Source organism: Lycorma delicatula, chromosome 5 (genome assembly GCF_047948215.1).
Source record: "Lycorma delicatula isolate Av1 chromosome 5, ASM4794821v1, whole genome shotgun sequence".
Lineage (NCBI taxonomy): Eukaryota > Metazoa > Arthropoda > Insecta > Hemiptera > Fulgoridae > Lycorma > Lycorma delicatula.
Window position 1 is genome coordinate 164,590,501 of NC_134459.1, and position 22,022 is coordinate 164,612,522.

The following is a 22,022-nucleotide window of genomic DNA, read 5'->3' on the forward strand; positions in this document are numbered from 1 at the left end:
ATTGTTAGACCTATCTATAAAGCCGGTTCTTTTAAAGATTTAAATAATTATCGGCCAATTTCTATACTGTCATGTATCGAAAAAGTTTTTGAACGGTATGTCTCTATGCATGTTACTAAATACCTTGATGATAACAAATTAATCAGTGAAACTCAATATTGTTTCAGAAAGGGGATTGGGACTAACGATGCTATAAATGATTTATCTGATTTTGTCAATATTAACTTAAATAAATGTAACCGTGTAATCTTACTTTTTTTAGATTTTCGTAAAGCTTTTGATACGTTAGACCATCATAAACTTCTAGATGCCCTAAATAAGCTAGGGTTTAATGGCCCTTTTAATAATATGCTACAAAACTATTTAAGTAACCGAAAACTTATTGTTAAAATTAAAGATAAATATAGTGATAGATACGAAACGGATAGTGGCGTGCCTCAAGGGTCTATCTTGGGCCCAACACTTTTTAATCTGTACGTTAATGATATGTCTAGCGCGATCTCTAATTCGTGTCTGTTGCAATACGCTGATGATAGTGTTTTAGCATTTGGACATAAGCGATTGGAAGAAGCAGAGTTTTTAATGCAAGAAGATTTTAATAATCTATTAAAGTGGCTTCATGACAAAGGTCTAATTATTAACGCTAAAAAAACTGCTGTTTTACATGTAAGATCTCCTTATCTTCAATCCCAAAGACCGATAAAAATTATTTGTCCTACATGTGACTGTATAAAAAATTACCACATAAATTGTAATTGTGAACATCTCCAGAATGCTGACAAATATAAATATTTGGGTGTACATTTTGACTCTTTTAGATGAGATCACCATATAAAACATACATGTAAAAATTTAAGAGTGGTTGCTATGAAATTCCACCAAATCTCACCCCTATTACCAATTCACTGTAAACGCTTACTCTATTCATCCTTGTTTGAATCTGTTATTCGATACGGCTTGACAGCATGGGGATCAGCCGCAGGCTATCTCATAAATAAAATAAATTTAATACAAAATAGGGTCCTCAAAGATATGCTCTTTATGATTCTGATAACAATTATGACACTAATTTAAATAATCTTACAAGGTTTCTGTCAGTGAGAGGTCTATTTAAATTCTTAATTAATTTTAACAACTTTTACAACAGTGAATACAGGGTAAATGTAGAAAGTGGATACAATTTGAGAGCAATGAGCTTTATCACAGATAGATATAATAATACTTACGGTAAACGATTAAAGAAGTACGTTGTTCCTGCATTACTTAATTCTTTACCGAATCACCTCAATAATGTAAAAGTGAAAAAAAATTATTTAAAAAACTTCTCATCGAGTGGGCATTAATTATAACGTAATAGGTTCTAACAGGATTCATGTTGGATTTATACTGGCAGTCCAGACTATTATAACATGATTATAGTTATTATTACTTTAATGTTGATAATTATTGTAAATCAATAAATAATGTATTGTTGAATGGTTGAAGCTTAGTTATTTATTTTCTTTATGTAATTGTTGCCCTCCTCTATGAATCATGAGACCTTGCCGTTGGTGAGGGAGCTTGAGTGCTCAGGGATACAGAGTAGCTGGACGGAGGTGCAACCATATCGGAGAGGTATCTGTTGAGAGCCAGACTAACGAATGATTTCTGAAAGAGGGCAGCAGCTCTTTCAGTAGTTGTTAGGGGCGTGAGTCAGGACGACTTAAACGGCCGTATCAACATCACTCAGTCCTCTGAGTACTGCGCAGCTGAAAGCAATGGAAAACTACAGCTGCTTTTTTTCCAAGAAAATGTGGCTCTCTACATTTTCACATAGCAATAATGGAGGCGCCTTCCTTGGTAAAATATTCCGCAGGAAAAATAGTCCCCCGTTCGGATCTCCGGGAGGGGACTACTAAGGAAGGGGTCACCAGAAAATTAAATAATAACATTCTACAAGTCGGAGCGTGGAATGTTAGAAGCTTAAAAAAGGTTGGTAGGCTAGAAAATTTAAAAAGGGAAATGGGTAGGACAAATGTGGATATAGTAGGAATTAGTGAGGTTCGGTGGGAAGAGGAAGGCGACTTTTGGTCAGGTGATTTTAGAGTAATTAACTCAGCGTCAAATAATGGGCAGGCAGGAGTAGGTTTCGTGATGAACAAGAAGATAGGGAGGAGAGTGGAGTATTTCAAAACGCATAGCGATAGAATCATTGTCATAAGGATAAAATCAAAACCTAAACCGACAACGATTGTTAACGTCTATATGCCTATAAGCGCCCATGATGATGATGAGGTAGAGTGTGTATACGAAGAGATTGATGAAGCAATTAAACACGTAAAAGGAGATGAAAATTTAATAATAGTTGGAGATTGGAATGCAAGCAAGGAAATATAGTGGGTGAATACGGGCTTGGCAAAAGGAATGAAAGAGGGGGCCGACTTATAGAGTTTTGCACGAAGTATAATTTAGTAATTGCCAACACCCAATTTAAAAATCATAATAGAAGAATATACACTTGGAAAAAGCCAGGCGATACTGCAAGGTATCAGATAGATTATATCATGGTTAAGCAAAGATTTAGAAATCAACTCGTGGACTGCAAAACTTATCCTGGAGCAGACATTGATAGCGACCATAATTTGGTGATAATAAAATGTAGATTGGGGTTTAAAAACCTGAAGAAAAGGTGTCAGATGAATCGGTGGAATTTAGAGAAGCTTGAGGAAGAGGAGGTAAAGAAGATTTTTGAGGAGGACATCGCAAGAGGTCTGAGTAAAAAAGATAAGATAGAAAATGTAGAAGAAGAATGGGAGAATGTTAAAAAGGAAATTCTTTAATCAGCAGAAGCAAACTTAGGCGGAATAAAGAGAACTGGTAGAAAACCTTGGGTTTCAGACGATATATTGCAGCTGATGGATGAACGTAGAAAATATAAGAATGCTAGTGATGAAGAAAGTAAAAGGAACTATCGGCAATTAAGAAATGCTATAAACAGGAAGTGCAAACTGGCGAAAGAAGTGTGGATTAAAGAAAAGTGTTCAGAAGTGGAAAGAGAAATGAACGTTGGTAAAATAGACGGAGCATACAGGAAAGTTAAGGAAAATTTTGGGGGTACATAAATTAAAATGTAATAATGTGTTAAACAAAGATGGTACACCTATATATAATACGAAAGGTAAAGTCGATAGATGGGTGGAATATATTGAAGAGTTATACGGAGGAAATGAATTAGAAAATGGTGTTATAGAGGAAGAAGAGGAAGTTGAGGAGGATGAAATGGGAGAAACAATACTGAGATCTGAATTTAAGAGAGCATTAAAAGATTTAAATGGCAGAAAGGCTCCTGGAATAGACGGAATACCTGTAGAATTACTGCGGAGTGCAGGTGAGGAAGCGATTGATAGATTATACAAACTGGTGTGTAATATTTATGAAAATGGGGAATTTCCATCAGACTTCAAAAAAAGTGTTATAGTTATGATACCAAAGAAAGCAGGGGCAGATAAATGTGAAGAATACAGAACAATTAGTTTAACTAGTCATGCATCAAAAATCATAACTAGAATTTTATACAGAAGAATTGAGAGGAGAGTGGAAGAAGTGTTAGGAGAAGACCGATTTGGTTTCAGGAAAAGTATAGGGACAAGGGAAGCAATTTTAGGCCTCAGATTAATAGTAGAAGGAAGATTAAAGAAAAACAAACCCACATACTTGGCGTTTATAGACCTAGAAAAGGCTTTCGATAACGTAGACTGGAATAAAATGTTCAGCATTTTAAAAAAATTAGGGTTCAAATACAGAGATAGAAGAACAATTGCTAACATGTACAGGAACCAAACAGCAACAATAACAATTGAAGAACATAAGAAAGAAGCCCTAATAAGAAAGGGAGTCCGACAAAGATGTTCCCTATCGCCGTTACTTTTTAATCTTTACATGGAACTAGCAGTTAATGATGTTGAACAATTTAGATTCGGAGTAACAGTACAAGGTGAAAAGATAAAGATGCTACGATTTGCTGATGATATAGTAATTCTAGCCGAGAGTAAAAAGGATTTAGAAGAAACAATGAACGGCATAGATGAAGTCCTACGCAAAAACTATCGCATGAAAATAAACAAGAACAAAACAAAAGATTACTTTTGTTTTGTTCTTGTTTATTTTACTACATTTCTTGTTTATTTCTACTACATTTAAATAACAAATAACAAAGATGGACCACTGAATGTGAAAATAGGAGGAGAAAAGATTATGAAGGTAGAAGAATTTTGTTATTTGGGATGTAAAATTACTAAAGATGGACGAAGCAGGAGCGATATAAAATGCTGAATAGCACAAGCTAAACGAGCCTTCAGTAAGAAATATAATTTGTTTACATCAAAAATGAATTTAAAGGTCCGGAAAAGATTTTTGAAAGTGTATGTTTGGAGTGTCGCTTTATATGGAAGTGAAACTTGGACAATCGGAGTATCTGAGAAGAAAAGATTAGAAGCTTTTGAAATGTGGTGCTATAGGAGAATGTTAAAAATCAGATGGGTGGATAAAGTGACAAATGAAGAGGTATTGCGGCAAATAGATGAAGAAAGTAGCATTTGGTAAAATATAGTTAAAAGAAGAGACAGACTTATAGGCCACATACTAAGGCATCCTGGAATAGTCGCTTTAATATTGGAAGGACAGGTAGAAGGCAATAATTGTGTAGGCAGGCCACGTTTGGAGTATGTAAAACAAATTGTTGGGGATGTAGGATGTAGAGGGTATACTGAAATGAAACAACTAGCACTAGATAGGGAATCTTGGAGAGCTGCATCAAACAAGTCAAATGACTGAAGACAAAAAAAAAAAGTAATTGTTGCAACAAGATATTAATTGTGTAATTCGTTGTTGTAATTAAGTATAGTTTTGTTTCTTGAATATAATTTTAGTTACTAAATCTAATACATTACAAATATTAAAGAAATAATTTGTTCATTAGTTTTTAAATATATAGTCTAATTTTGTAAAATTAATTTTTATAATTGTACTACTATTATAAGTATTATAAAACTAATAGAAATGAACATGTGGAAAGAGAAATGAACATTGGTAAAATAGACGGAGCATACAGGAAAGTTAAGGAAAATTTTGGGGTACATAAATTAAAATGTAATAATGTGTTAAACAAAGATGGTACACCAATATATAAGACGAAAGGTAAAGTCGATAGATGGGTGGAATATATTGAAGAGTTATACGGAGGAAATGAATTAGAAAATGGTGTTATAGAGGAAGAAGAGTAAGTTGAGGAGGATGAAATGGGAGAAACAATACTGAGATCTGAATTTAAGAGAGCATTAAAAGATTTACATGGCAGAAAGGCTCCTGGAATAGACGGAATACCTGTAGAATTACTGCGGAGTGCAGGTGAGGAAGCGATTGATAGATTATACAAACTGGTGTGTAATATTTATGAAAATGGGGAATTTCCATCAGACTTCAAAAAAAGTGTTATAGTTATGATACCAAAGAAAGCAGGGGCAGATAAATGTGAAGAATACAGAACAATTAGTTTAACTAGTCATGCATCAAAAATCATAACTAGAATTTTATACAGAAGAATTGAGAGGAGAGTGGAAGAAGTGTTAGGAGAAGACCGATTTGGTTTCAGGAAAAGTATAGGGACAAGGGAAGCAATTTTAGGCCTCAGATTAATAGTAGAAGGAAGATTAAAGAAAAACAAACCCACATACTTGGCGTTTATAGACCTAGAAAAGGCTTTCGATAACGTAGACTGGAATAAAATGTTCAGCATTTTAAAAAAATTAGGGTTCAAATACAGAGATAGAAGAACAATTGCTAACATGTACAGGAACCAAACAGCAACAATAACAATTGAAGAACATAAGAAAGAAGCCCTAATAAGAAAGGGAGTCCGACAAAGATGTTCCCTATCGCCGTTACTTTTTAATCTTTACATGGAACTAGCAGTTAATGATGTTGAACAATTTAGATTCGGAGTAACAGTACAAGGTGAAAAGATAAAGATGCTACGATTTGCTGATGATATAGTAATTCTAGCCGAGAGTAAAAAGGATTTAGAAGAAACAATGAACGGCATAGATGAAGTCCTACGCAAAAACTATCGCATGAAAATAAACAAGAACAAAACAAATGATTACTTTTGTTTTGTTCTTGTTTATTTTACTACATTTCTTGTTTATTTCTACTACATTTAAATAACAAATAACAAAGATGGACCACTGAATGTGAAAATAGGAGGAGAAAAGATTATGAAGGTAGAAGAATTTTGTTATTTGGGATGTAAAATTACTAAAGATGGACGAAGCAGGAGCGATATAAAATGCTGAATAGCACAAGCTAAACGAGCCTTCAGTAAGAAATATAATTTGTTTACATCAAAAATGAATTTAAAGGTCCGGAAAAGATTTTTGAAAGTGTATGTTTGGAGTGTCGCTTTATATGGAAGTGAAACTTGGACAATCGGAGTATCTGAGAAGAAAAGATTAGAAGCTTTTGAAATGTGGTGCTATAGGAGAATGTTAAAAATCAGATGGGTGGATAAAGTGACAAATGAAGAGGTATTGCGGCAAATAGATGAAGAAAGTAGCATTTGGTAAAATATAGTTAAAAGAAGAGACAGACTTATAGGCCACATACTAAGGCATCCTGGAATAGTCGCTTTAATATTGGAAGGACAGGTAGAAGGCAATAATTGTGTAGGCAGGCCACGTTTGGAGTATGTAAAACAAATTGTTGGGGATGTAGGATGTAGAGGGTATACTGAAATGAAACGACTAGCACTAGATAGGGAATCTTGGAGAGCTGCATCAAACCAGTCAAATGATTTAAGACAAAAAAAAAAAACTAATAAAATCTTTAGTTGTTACATAAAATTGGTTATTACATTATTAACCACTTAATAATTTAATAATAACTCTTTACTATATCTTTCGACAGACTTAGGTCTGACGGATGACCATGTAAGTTTTAAATTGTAAATAAAACCTAAGTTTTAATAAATAAAACCTAAAATATACCAAGCATGTAACTTGTTTCATTTTTGTTCGTTTACTTTCACGATTCTATTTGGCCAACAATAGAAATAGTAAATAATATTACAAACGTTTGTATATGATATAAAAAAATAGAAGAATAATAATTTATTTTGTAAAAATAAGCGGGTGAAAATCGTATTCTAACCAAAAAATTGTTTTCATTACGTGGTAAGTACGGTTAAATCACTCAAACAAAAATAATAACACGAATTATGACTAGAAACAGTTATATTAAAATAATATTAATGTAAAAAAGACTTACCTCAATCAATAATGAGAATCATGTATCTAAATTAAAAAAGTATAATAAGACATATTAATTAAACAAAGAGTAGCCGTTAGCAGGATGCCTAAATCGATCAGCGTACGCCGCGCCATCTTTATTTTCCTTCAACCGGAGACCACTGCTGGGTTTGGTTAAATTCGTTGTTTTCACAAACGTAATTTCTCTGTCCTATCTCAGCAACGCGACCGTTCAAATAAACAACCGATCTCTTGTACAGTCACAGCAAAATAAATTATGAAAACAATCGCGCCCTCTAAAATTATTTCCAATACTGTTTCACCTCTCATAATATTTTATACAGTATTAAAAATTCGTTATTTGTTTAAAAGATTGTCCTTACACAATGCGTGTACGGGACGGCGGGAACAGTGCGTCTTGTAACCTTGAGAACGTAATGTTGTGTTTGGATTAGGAGGGGTTGGTAGAGGTACCTCGCATAGTAATGGTGGAGTTGTTAACAGCGCGGCGGCAAGCAGTCACGTCGTTGATTGTACAATGATTTATAAACTTATTCACTAATATTAAAAGAACCGGTTATAACCGGTTCTTTTTTTTATTAATTTACTTTACTCGTATTGACAACAAAGTATTCGCTTTTTTTCTGACCTCCAGGATCATCCTTAGGTATTGCTTCCGAGGATGAGATGAAATGATACTTTTGTAGCGCGTAAAAATACCATCTCTGACCGGGATTCGAACCCGGGACCTAAATTTAAATTACTTTTATGATTTTAGCCAAGTAACCGGAGGCAGTACGTACAGTCGCGTCTTATGTACAGTAACATATGGTTGTGTTGGTTGAGCCCCTACGCCGTATAAAAAATAGAAATTTTAAAAAACCAGAAAATGATTTTTAGATATTTATCTGAAGAGTATTTGAAAGCCCAATTCGATTGAATACTTCGCTTAGTATAGTCGGAAATGAGATACAATCATTTTTTTTTTTTTGTCTTCAGTCATTTGACTGGTTTGATGCAGCTCTCCAAGATTCCCTATCTAGTGCTAGTCGTTTCATTTCAGTATACCCTCTACATCCTACATCCCCAACAATTTGTTTTACATACTCCAAACGTGGCCTGCCTACACAATTTTTCCCTTCTACCTGTCCTTCCAATATTAAAGCGACTATTCCAGGATGCCTTAGTATGTGGCCTATAAGTCTGTCTCTTCTTTTAACTATATTTTTCCAAATGCTACTTTCTTCATCTATTTGCCGCAATACCTCTTCATTTGTCACTTTATCCACCCATCTGATTTTTAACATTCTCCTATAGCACCGCATTTCAAAAGCTTCTAATCTTTTCTTCTCAGATACTCCGATTGTCCAAGTTTCACTTCCATATAAAGCGACACTCCAAACATACACTTTAAAAAATCTTTTCCTGACATTTAAATTAATTTTTGATGTAAACAAATTAGATTTCTTACTGAAGGCTCGTTTAGCTTGTGCTATTCGGCATTTTATATCGCTCCTGCTTCGTCCATCTTCCCAAATAACAAAATTCTTCTACCTCCATAATCTTTTCTCCTCCTATTTTCACATTCAGTGGTCCATCTTTGTTATTTCTACTACTCTCCTACTCTCGGCTGGAATTACTATATCATCAGCAAATCGTAGCATCCTTATCTTTTCACCTTGTACTGTTACTCCGAATCTAAATTGTTCTTTAACATCATTAACTGCTAGTTCCATGTAAAGATTAAAAAGTAACGGCGATAGGGAACATCCTTGTCGGACTCCCTTTCTTATTAGGGCTTCTTTCTTATGTTCTTCAATTGTTATTGTTGCTGTTTGGTTCCTGTACATGTTAGCAATTGTTCTTCTATCTCTGTATTTGAACCCTAATTTTTTTAAAATGCTGAACATTTTATTCCAGTCTACGTTATCGAAAGCCTTTTCTAGGTCTATAAACGTCAAGTATGTTGGTTTGTTTTTCTTTAATCTTCCTTCTACTATTAATCTGAGGTCTAAAATTGCTTCCCTTGTCCCTATACTTTTCCTGAAACCAAATTGGTCTTCTCCTAATACTTCTTCCACTCTCCTCTCAATTCTTCTGTATAAAATTCTAGTTAAGATTTTTGATGCATGACTAGTTAAACTAATTGTTCTGTATTCTTCACATTTATCTGCCCCTGCTTTCTTTGGTATCATAACTATAACACTTTTTTTGAAGTCTGATGGAAATTCCCCATTTTCATAAATATTACACACCAGTTTGTATAATCTATCAATCGCTTCCTCACCTGCACTGCGCAGTAATTCTACAGGTATTCCGCCTATTCCAGGAGCCTTTCTGCCATTTAAATCTTTTAATGCTCTCTTAAATTCAGATCTCAGTATTGTTTCTCCCATTTCATCCTCCTCAACTTACTCTTCTTCCTCTATAACACCATTTTCTAATTCATTTCCTCCGTATAACTCTTCAATATATTCCACCCATCTATCGACTTTACCTTTCGTATTATATATTGGTGTACCATCTTTGTTTAACACATTATTAGATTTTAATTTATGTACCCCAAAATTTTCCTTAACTTTCCTGTATGCTCCGTCTATTTTACCAATGTTCATTTCTCTTTCCACTTCTGAACACTTTTCTTTAATCCACTCTTCTTTCGCCAGTTTGCACTTCCTGTTTATAGCATTTCTTAATTGCCGATAGTTCCTTTTACTTTCTTCATCACTAGCATTCTTATATTTTCTACGTTCATCCATCAGCTGCAATATATCGTCTGAAACCCAAGGTTTTCTACCAGTTCTCTTTATTCCGCCTAAGTTTGCTTCTGCTGATTTAAGAATTTCCTTTTTAACATTCTCCCATTCTTCTTCTACATTTTCTACCTTATCTTTTTTACTCAGACCTCTTGCGATGTCCTCCTCAAAAATCTTCTTTACAATACAATTATTATGGAAACAATTTTGGCTTTCTTCACCCCTTTCAATATCAAATTTCTAAAAATCTAGAATTTGTTTGTAGATATTCACGTGAAGATTATACACAACAAAAATCAAGTTGATATCTTCATTTGTTACAGAAAAATTAATAAATTTCCGGATTTAAAAAAATAATCAAAAATCTATTTTAACCCTTTAAACGCGGATTAAAAAAAAGCCTTTCTTAGTGTGCATTTAAAACTTAAGAAGAATGCGTATACAAATTTTCATCAATTTTATCTTCAATATTTTTTGCTGGGCGTTAATTTAAGTCCATCAGGACATGTTTTATATAAATATAATATTTTTATTACGTCTATATTTATAGATTAAATATTTGTGTCTGAAGTGCAGCACAGCACGTTAGTTTTATATTATCATCTTACACTTAGATTAATATGAAACATATTATCTTTCTCCTTTCATAAAAACAAAGCTACAAACTTGTAAAACGACAGTAAGAGTTTATTTAAATAAAATTTAAAAATAATTAAAGTGCAAATGTTAATCCAGGTTAGGCATGACATTTTCACACACTACGAATCATTTATCTCAGCCTCTGAAGGAATATCTAACGGTGGTTGCGGGGGTTAAAAAAATTTAAAAATAACACCATTACAGTCAATTAATGTTGCCAACATCATAATACTTTAACTAAATGTAAGATTCTGCGATTAGTACTAGAGATAAAAAATTAATTAAAGAACCTTCTCTATTAAATATTTGATTTTAAATTAAACTCGAATACTGACTCTTTATATATATATGCACACACAAATTATATATTTGTTCTTTTCTGTTCACGGTATTTTCAACAAGTTTTTATAAAATTTTTCTCTTGTTTTTAAATAATATTCATTAGTTAAATTTGGGATAAATATTGTGAATATAAACTCGCAATTATAATTTTTCTCTTTATTAAAAATGTTTTCAAATTAGATAAAAAGTAATTCAGTTTCATTTCAATGTTGGTCACAACGATTTGATCAATCTATCACCTGGTATAGGATTTTGGTTAGGATTTGTTTACTATTTGTCAAGATTGTATAATTGCTGTTTGTTGTGCATTTTAGCTAACCTTAATTTAAAATGAATATTATATTTGCTGTAAAGTCATACATAACTAAAATGGCAGAAGAAAGTGGTCCTGGAATGAAAGTTTTGTTGATGGATAAACAAACTGTGAGTTTTATATGAGTGTTTTATTAAGTACAATTAGTTTTATAGTTGACTGTGAGAAGTGTAGATTTTTTTACGGAAATCCAAAAATTCAGTTTATCATACTAGATCCAAAAAAAAAAGTTAAACAACATAATATTTAACGTTTGTAATCGAGTGTTATAAGAGAATGGAATTCCTTGAATAAAATTGAATACAATTGTTAACCACTTTAGAATTTCTTAATTCTCAAATTACCTAAATATTTACTAACTAGTATTTCAGCTGATGTTTATTTTTTTATCGAGTTAACATTTTTTTTTTGCAAATACCAAAAATGAACTATAGTAAATTATGAACGGCATTGATTTATTGCTAGGAGAGCAATTTTCTTTGTAAATAAGTAATTTTAAAACAAAGGGTAAGGAATTACTTTTAAAAAATTTTTTAAATTTTTTCTGGATTTGTAAGTTGGTCTGTTCAACTAGTGAACAATAAGGAATCACCGCCACAGCCCACTGAGATGAAGATGATATGTATGACATATAAATCAGGTGTAGTCTTGTACAGACTCAGGCTGACACTTCCTGAGATGTGTTGTTAATTGAACCCCAACCACCAAAGTACACTGATATCCACCATCTAGTATTCAGATCTGTATAAAAGCAACTAACTTTTACAAGGATTTGAACCTCATAGTTCTAAGGTTCAAATCCTAGTAAAGGCTGTTACTTCTATACGGATTTGAATACTAGAACCCACCGGGTTGGTCTAGTGGTTAACGCGTCTTCCCAAATCAGCTGATTTGGAAGTCGAGAGTTACAGCGTTCAAGTCCTAGTAAAGCCAGTTATTTTTACACGGATTTGAATACTAGATCGTGGATACCGGTGTTCTTTGGTGGTTGGGTTTCAATTAACCACACATCTCAGGAATGGTCGAACTGAGAATGTACAAGACTATACACTTCATTTACACTCATACATATCATCCTCATTCATCCTCTGAAGAATTATCTAAACGGTAGTTACCGGAGGCTAAACAGGAAAAAGAAAGAAAGGATTTGAATACTAGATCGGTGATACTGGTGTTCTTTGGTGGTTGGGTTTCAATTAACCACACATGTGAGGAATGGTCGAACTGAGACTGTATAAGTCTACATTTCATTTACACTCATACCTGTCATCGTCATTCATACTCTGAAGTAATACCTGATGTTGCTTCCAAAGGCTAAACAGGAAAAGAAAAAAAAAGGATTTGAATTTCATAACCTTCAACCTTGAAAATCAGATGTTAAACAAGTTAAACCAGCCCAGTTGGTTAATTTAAAAAACGCTATTTTAATTTTGTTTTCTTTGCCATCTTCCTTTAAAAATATATCTAATTGTATTGTTTTACTTGTTTATTTTTCTTTTGTGCAGACATTTGTTGTGTCCTTCTACATTTCTTTGTTTACATAACGTTCATTTTCATACCATATTTTGTCATTTTTATACGATGACTTTTGATTTTGAAATTATTTGTTGAATATTCTTTGCTTAATCTCCTAAAAAAAAGAGCACATCATCTGTATGTGAGTATTAGGTTATGTTTGCTGATATCGTATGAAATTTAGAAACTCATTTAATCACGTTAAAGTTTAATTACAATCTACCAGTAACTGAAATCACTCAACATAAATTTCAAGGAAGTATATTTAAGAAAGACTAGTAAACATTCAACATGTGTTATACAAAATAGAAAAATTGTAAACACAAGAGTATTGATACAAATTTAAAACATTACCCTCATCGCTACAGGAGTATGTAATTTTTTTATTTTAAATTCTTTTTACTCAAAAACTACAATAAAGCAAAACTTTTTTGTGTATTTACAATTGGCATCTGATGAAAACAACAACATATATCAACATTATTGACTTCTGAATGCACGTCATCTTTCAAAATAATTACCAAATATTTTATCATATTTTCCATGTACTTTTTCTTACCTTACCTTATTCTCTTCCTAGTTCTGTTTGAGCATCTTTTTATTTTCAGAGCTATTTTCTGATTAAGGCAGAATTCTTTAATTAATCTTTTATCTATCTTTAAATTTTTAATAAAGGCATAATTCATTAATTAATCTTTTATCTTTACAATTTATTTTAAGCCTTTTAATATTATTATTTATTTAATTTGACATAATCAAAAGTTATTTCCATATCTATAAATATACCCTCATTTTTTTACTTCTTATTACATACCTCTCAAGTAGTTCTTATAAACCCAAAAGTATTGCTTGTTCTCCTTTCCTTCCAGAATTCATATTATTCTTCTGCGTCTATAAGGTTAACTAAGAGTTTAATTTATAATTAGGATTTTTAATTATTTTAATTTCGGTCAATTAAGTACAATGCTAACTCCATTTATGAAGTAACTTTGCAATTATCTCTAAAAAGATCTTTTGGAAGCAGAATTTCCATATATTTTTTGAAAGCTGAGTTGACAGAATTTAAAAAATAAATATACCGTAAAATTTAAAAATGATTAATGATATTTAGTTATCTTTTTGTATTTGTGTTGCAGACTAGTATTGTTAGCATGGTATATAGTCAATCAGAAATATTACAAAAAGAGGTTTATTTATTTCAACGATTAGATTCTGGTGGAAAATTAGAACCGATGAAGCATTTGAAATGTATCGCATATCTCAGACCCACCAAAGAAAATGTTGCTCTTTTATCAAATGAATTAAGGAATCCAAAATATGGAGTATATATATATATATATATATATGTTAATGATTTTATATATATTTTTTTATTTGTTATAGTGATACGCCTTTTTTTTTTCGCATGTTTTACTACTTTTCTATAATAGTAGAGGTTACTAATATAAGTATTAACTAATAATTTAAAAATATAAACTTCTGCTATGACAAATAGGACCAGATTTTATAAATTTTATAAAAATTTATAAGATGATTTTATCATCTTTGCAATCTGTGACTGTGTACTGCACCAGCTGATATTTCTGTTCTCACATTAACAACAGTTAATTTAGTACATTTATATACAGAGTATATATAAAATAAGTTCCTCTCCATATTTTTTCCTGTAATTGTTAATTTAGCATATTTTCATATCTTATGTTATTTCTATGTAAAAATTGATGGCAAAGACAGGATTTCCCTATCAAATTTCAAGATATCTGCCGTTAAAATCCTACCGATTGAGGATTCTTCTTTGATTACTCTGTTACTTAAGAAAAAATATAATCAAAAACAGTTACATTCATGATGATTTATTGATCTATTTTACATTCATTGATCATTTTCTTAAATTTATTTGAAATAGTCAGTGCTTAAAAAACCTGTGTGGCAGATATTGAAGACCTGAAGATCAGGAAAATAATGCGTATCAATACCTTAACCCTCTTATCCTTATAAGTATAGAGTAATACAAGATGGAATATACTACCTCTATATAGAGGTAATATATTACCTCTAGGCAGTCAAAGTATGCGCTCTTTCTGGCTAGTATGTACTTTAATTACTCTTATACTTCAATGAAGTTGTTCAATATACTTTAACCTATAGGTTGAAAGATTTCATTTTGACATTCAATTTTTTTTTATCATTAACTGCAAAAATTAACCAGAATGGTTTCAATTTAAGAAAAATTAAGTAAATTTTATTTTTACTTGGTTTAATTGTTATTAGTCAAAATCTAGGATCAGAAATTAAGAAATAAGCACCCCCAATCACTTAGTCATTTAAATGACTAATATTTTGAACCGGATAAAGATATCTATGTGCATTGTTTGCCATCGGATTTTACATAGAAATGATGTGTCATATTATCACAGTATTAGTAAAAATAAATGTTGAATCCAGTATGTTTGAAGTAATATGACGGTCAACATTTTGAAGTAGATTAATATCTAATAGGTTAAATAGTAATATTATAATACATTAAATAGGTTATATATAAAAGAGATGTAGCATTAGTCAGGGTTCTCTAAATTAAGAGTTCTAGAAAAAATAGGATGGGGAATTACTGTATATACACTCGTATATATATTTATATCGTAGCCACTGTAATGGACAAAACATAGCAAATATTGATGTATACCATTGGTGGTGTTCTTTACAAAAGAAAAAAATAGCGCTTATGTTTGAAGAGTTATGTCTTAAAAATTAGTTAATAAAAAGTTTGAATATTTTAATACATAAAAATTTATTCTTATCTTCATTAATTTTTTTGTGTTGTAATTTATTTGTAGAAAATTAGTAGGAATTATATACAGGTGTGTTTAAAAAATAACAACTTCATTTTTTAATCTTTGTTACTAATTTTACAGATTATTGATCCTTGTCCTCATCGCTATTCACATACTTTTCTCAGCTATGTTTCCACTTTGCAAAGCAGTCCTGGATAGCTTCATTTAAAATAGCCTTTAATATCTGTGACGAATTTGCTTTAATGTCATTAGTAGTCTCAAACAGTGTCCTTTAATCACCGATTTTAATATCAGAAATAAGAAAAAATTCCCAAATCTGAACGATTACAATACTTTTCCTTCTACAGCTACGGCACTATCTAGACGGGAAAGTAAAACTGAAAGAATTATATTTCCTTTTCAGTGCAATTCTTTTTTTTTTTTAGAGGCTATTTAATTCTTTTTTAAAGGTTTCATCATAATTTTAATTAATAACTGGATATAAAGAAAAATAGAACATCAGTTAAACTGCTGTAATTTTGTAGTCTGTTAAAAAAAATCCCTTTCGGCACGCCAGAAGGTGGAGGTAGGTTTCACCGGCGCTAAGTAGGAAATAAAAAAGATTTACCTTAAATTTAAGAAAAACTTCAAATTTACTCAATGCGATAATGGTTCCATGTGAAAAAAAAGTTTCACATGTTTAGCGTACAAGCCACAACTTCTTACAATTCCAGCAACATTTTGGTCATCCCTTGCCGTAAGGGTTGGTCATATCAAAAATTGTTGCAGAAGTTTTAGGTGATGTTTAGAAGACTAACGATCACTTTATACCGATTTGATACTGTGCCTATTAAGGTAGGTATGTTTTTTTCTTCAAAATTCCATTTTTCCCACCCCCCCAATGGGTGGTGTTATTGAAAAATGTTACTTACATAAGTTTTAGACCCTTATCCAGAAAATAGTAGGAACTTTAAACAAATTCGATATTTTACTCATTAAGAAAGTTGTAACGATATTTTGTTTTTTTCGAAAAAGCCCCCCATTTCCCCCATGGTCTGATTTTGGCCGTTAATGAACTCAACCTAGATTTTGGCACGAGTTATTTTTAAGGAACAATCTGAAAGTGATTGGTACAAAATTACGGCAGTTATGGTTTCCACAAGAAACTGAAATATATATAAACTTTTGAGCTGACAGCGGTTTTGGGGTCTGAGGATGTGAAACACAAAGATATGTTGAAGTTTTTTAGAGTTCAATCACGGTACCCGTTAACAATAGGTCGCTTTCTTATGAAGTCTACCTAAAGAGTACAATAACATCATGTAAACATTAAATAATAGAAATGGCCATCGTTATATTCTCATAAAATAAAGTGATGCTTTTTTATAAATGTTGCATTAAGTTATTTATCGAGTCGATCGTGTAAATTCCTGAAGAGCTGTTATGGGAAGAGAAGGATTGCTTAAAAGAGTATTAGAATGAGTAGCTTAAGGTACAAAAAAGAGGCATTGGAAACAGTAAGAATTATAGTTGTTCTAAAAGGAGAATGGAGACAAACATAGTGTGAGGGACCTGTCCAAGGACAAGTAGCCACATGCTGAACTTAAATAAATATTTCCTTTTTTTTAAATTATGTATATTTATTATTGAAAACATATATACAGATTTTCCTAAGAGAAATTGGCCAGAAAACTTAAACAACAGATTCAGGGCTTCAAAATAAATATAAAAAACGTTTGAGTAGATATGCCTTATCTTGCTTCTGTGTTCCGCCTGCTGTTTTATGTTCAGTAAAAATTTATGTCTTAAGAACTACTGATGGAGATATTTTAATGAAATTAGGTGTACATGTTTTTGCTTCCTTCATTAATCGAATTAAAAGTAGCTAATATTAATTTCTGTTGTTAGTAATAATAAAACAGCTACAAAATTGTCAGACTGCATAATTTGTGCGATCCACTTTAACAATTTCAGCCATATCTCAGCCGTTTATCAACCGATTTGAACAAATTAGGTGTCATTTTCTTTATATTAAAAGGCTTAACATTTTTGCTAATAAAACATAATTTGATAAAACTAAAATTTACAGAGCTGTTAATGATTAAAAAAGTATAATTGCCACCATTTTGTTAATTTCAAAGGTTAACTTCTCAAATTAGTTATTTTTTAGATGTTTGGTACATTTACACCAAATTTTATTTAAATATCTCAATCTGTTCCTAAGAAATACATTTTTATTAAAAAAAAAATAATAATAAATAAATGTAGTAAGATAGGGAGGGCATTTGTATACATGAACTTTCTTCTTTATTTTGATATCCTAAATCCGTCCCTTATATTACGTATCATTTTAATACGTAATTATCATTTTAATGATTTCACATCACTTCTGGGCATCCCATTTTAATTAGTCGATTGGTAAGTAGCTTTTTTTTAAATTGACTATTGTGCACTTAATTTTAATTCGTCTCTAATCCCATGGGATTAGATTGTTGGTTAAATGTAATACATTGGATCTTAATCGTGTACGTTAGTCATTTCTTTGTTAATAATCCAACTTATCAGAATATGTTGTACCTAACAACATATTCTATAAAATAAATAAATATGAAAATTCCAAAATGGCAGTCATTAATATATTTTAATCATTAATACAAGTGTAAATATTAGTTTTATAGATTTATGTTTTATTATATAAAATGTTAAACTTAAATTGTGAACAAAATGACACCTCTTTTGTTCAGATTGGTCGATAAACAACTAGAATTGTTAGATTGCTTCCCATTTTCATTTCTTTCACTAATTGAAATAAAAATAATTACATTTATTATTAGTAATAATAATTGAATAGGCACAAAATTGTCAGAATACATAATTTTTGCGATCTATTTTAGCAGTGAACATTTTTCTTTACTTTTAAGACCCCGATCAGACTTAAATTTGGCCATCACCTTCCAGGACATTTTGTGGAAATTAAAAACATAAAATGATACCAAGATTTCACGGGAAATTTGCCAAAAGAAAGGGAATTTTTAACCAACGGCATACCAAACATCCTTAGGGGCTTATAATCTGAATACTACTCGATTTATATGCGAAGAAAATTATATAAAACTGTTATTTTGAGTTGATTTTTTTTGTTTTTTTTTTTTTTTAGATTTCAGTAATATTATTGCAAAAGCTGATATTAAAACTTTAGCTGAATGTGATGAACTAGAAGTTGTAAGAGAAGTACAAGAATTTTATGGCGATTATTTGGCTGTCAGTCCGCATCTGTTTTCTCTTAATATTCCATCATGTGCTGAAGGTAATCATGCGATCGGTTTAATTAGTTTTATCTTTTAATCTCCTTCAGTTTAACTATGCGACAGCAAGTGGCAAACAGTAAATAGACCTGGTGTGGCCCAATGTTAGGTGCGTATAAAAATTTGTTGTGTAAATTGTCTGGTCCACGGAGTAGTATTATCAAGATGCGGTTGGAATAATTCAACATGTGTTTTGTGTCAGAGCGATGCAGATAGTTAGCGCTTGACTTCCTGTGAAGGAAGTTAATAGTTTGGATCATAAAAATACTGTGTAGCCAAACCAGGTTGTTTTAGTGCAAGTGTTTTGTTATTATATTGTATTATTTATTTCTACGTAACAAAAAATTCACGGGTTAAATGCTGCTACTCATACATTTCTTGTGTGAAATGTAGATGCAGTTGCGTATGTATCAAGATGACTGCTTTGTATATTTGGATATTTCCAGATTATCATATGAATGAATGAATAGGTCAATAATATGAAATCTATCTCAAGTAGAAGGGGTGGCTGACATGTAATGCACAGTTACTCTTCATCCACAAATAAAAGAATTAGTAAAATGAAACAAATATGGCGTACGAGTACATTTAATCTGTTACAAAAATTAATGTTTATTTCTCCATTTAGTCACCGTTTACAACTACGTATTTTTCAGACAGTAAACCGGTTTTCTTAATAAAGAATGCTGGCGGTCTTTCTACGATCCATGACTGCCCTGCATCCTTTAAGTCATCATCCTGGTGAAATGAATACTCTTAATATCCCTATTTAAATGCACAAACAAGTGAAAATCACAGCGTACCAAATCTGGTAAGTATGAAAGATATGTAATCGGTTCAAATTTTATCTTTGCAAGAGCCTTGGTGATTGTATGCTATGTGGGTGGTCGAGCGTAATCAAAATTATTGGTTCTGTAAATTGTCAAATATGACAAACACATATTTTTTCAGGTATTTTAATGTCTTTACGTATTGCACAGAATTTACAGTCGCTCTGACTCCAAAAATCGGTCACATCCACTTGTTTAGAATCGCAAAGCGTTATCAAGAGATTTTTTTTGCAAAGGGCTGCTTCAATTTTTTTCTGATTGAACATAGCATAGTGCCGGCATTCAGTGCTCTGCCGGTTTTCTTCTAAGTCGTAATATGCATTCAAGTTTCATCTTCCATTACAGTACTGTAAAGGAAGTCATGGTAACATTTCAGAAGCCGTTCACAACATTCCTTTCAATAATTTTTATTCTTCTCTGCAATTTTGTGTAGCACCCACTGCGAACAGATTTTACACTAGTCCAGTCATATAATCATCTGCCTACCATTAATTTGATATACTTATCTGGTCAGTGTTCTATGTGACATTCATTTTACATTTAATTCATCTATTTCTTTATGGTGTTCCTCATCAATCAAAGAAACTGGTCAACCACTGCTAGGTTCATCCTCAATATTCACTTTACTAGCTTTTGATGTACAGAATTTTATTGTCTGTCTATTCGCAGCACTTTGATCAATAGTCGATGATGAATGTCACTTGCGTTCACTTTTTCCCCTGTTAAAATTTAAATGTTGCTCATTGTTTTAGACGTACTGACATAGCAGGCATATTCGACTCCATAACAATGGCGAATGACAGAAAATGAGAAAATATGAATCAATTCATGTTGGATTGTTATTAGTAGGGAAGTGAAACTACAAGTTGCAGCAGCTGTTGCTTTGTGCGACATTATGTTTCCTCATTATGTTCCGTTGTGCAAATTTTAGCCACCCCTTGTGTGTTTTTTGAAAGAAGATATTCACTTATTTGATATCAGGATCTTTTTAATTCTCTATTGACAATTGTGTTCATAATTTGTGATTTTTTTCTTCTACAACAGGAAAATATGTAACAAACTTAAGATCTCAAACAGATCCTTTATCTTGGATACCGGAGCACTTAACAAGAACTGTTCAAGGTATTACATCGGTTTTATTATCATTGAAAAAAAATCCATTTATACGCTATCAAAATAATTCAGGAATGGCTAAACGTCTTGCTGAAAAAATAAGGGTATGGTATAAATAAATACATACTTATTTATTAATGCTGTCATTTGGCAGCATTATAATTATAAAATTTTGTGATTATTAATTTTTTATTACAATTTTCTTTTAATTTTGAGTATTTTCATTTAAATAATTCAATTTTGCCGCTAGTAATAATGTATTAAATTTATTTATTTATTCAAATTATTATCTGTATTAAATTTATTTAACATTACAAGTAATGTTCTGCTGAAATATTTTCTTCCGTTTTTATAGTGTATGGGAAATTTTGCTTGTAGATTTATCAGAGTACTCGTTTTCTAATTAGGACTTACATTTATGATTCTGCCTTCAGGTAAAGCTACACTTGCTGCTCTTTAGAGTCTATTAATCTAGTACACTCATTGAATCCCGAATTAGTCGAATGTGTTATCTGAAAACAGAAAAGGGTATATTAGTTTGTTATTTTGCATTATTTTTTGTTGTAGTGATTTATGTAAAGTATTTGAGATAAAAAAGCCACCGATCACAGTTGTTGCTTTTTCTGACAGTGAACAGAGTGAAGGTGTCATTTGCAGAGCTAAATGTTACCCACATTTTGGTGGGCATGGCATGTTGATGCAGTAATATTCGGCTCAGTGAAAGAGGCAGTGGGGGATCATTCCATCCTCAATTAACTATCCTTAATTAGTACCTACTGTGATGTGCTTGTTTTATGAATAGCAGTATAGGTTTTGGGTTTGACTAGAGATTCAGGTCAGGTTGCCCATAACTGTTAACAAATATGTTGGTGAACAGTTCACATTTATGGAATAAAAGAAGGTTGTTAAGATTAACTATCATTTCTGTCATTTTCACATATTAAAATTTGCTGTAAGAGAACTTGTTCTGCTATAAATTATGACTTAATTTGTGATTACTGTTCTTTATTTCATTAAAATTATTATCTGACTGTGAAAGTAGAGTATACACCTGAAAATTCTTACAAATACAGGGTCATTGAAAAAGGTTGCAGTAGTTTAAAAGAATTGTTTCTCAGAAACTACTAGAAATAATCAAACAAGTATTTTTTTTAAAAC

At 31.6% G+C, this 22,022-nt stretch overlaps 1 protein-coding gene across 1 annotated transcript in view; it reads left to right on the plus strand.

The window, feature by feature from the left end:
* The first annotated feature begins 11,272 nt into the window (after positions 1-11,272).
* LOC142325783 (vacuolar protein sorting-associated protein 45-like) overlaps positions 11,273-22,022 on the plus strand; it is a 40,480-nt gene continuing 29,730 nt past the window's right edge. The window contains exons 1-5 of the mRNA XM_075367814.1: positions 11,273-11,440; positions 13,982-14,191; positions 15,704-15,707; positions 18,774-18,923; positions 20,796-20,968. Coding sequence (XP_075223929.1) covers positions 11,348-11,440; positions 13,982-14,191; positions 15,704-15,707; positions 18,774-18,923; positions 20,796-20,968 — 630 coding nt within the window. The 5' untranslated portion in view covers positions 11,273-11,347. The remainder of the gene's footprint in view (positions 11,441-13,981; positions 14,192-15,703; positions 15,708-18,773; positions 18,924-20,795; positions 20,969-22,022) is intronic.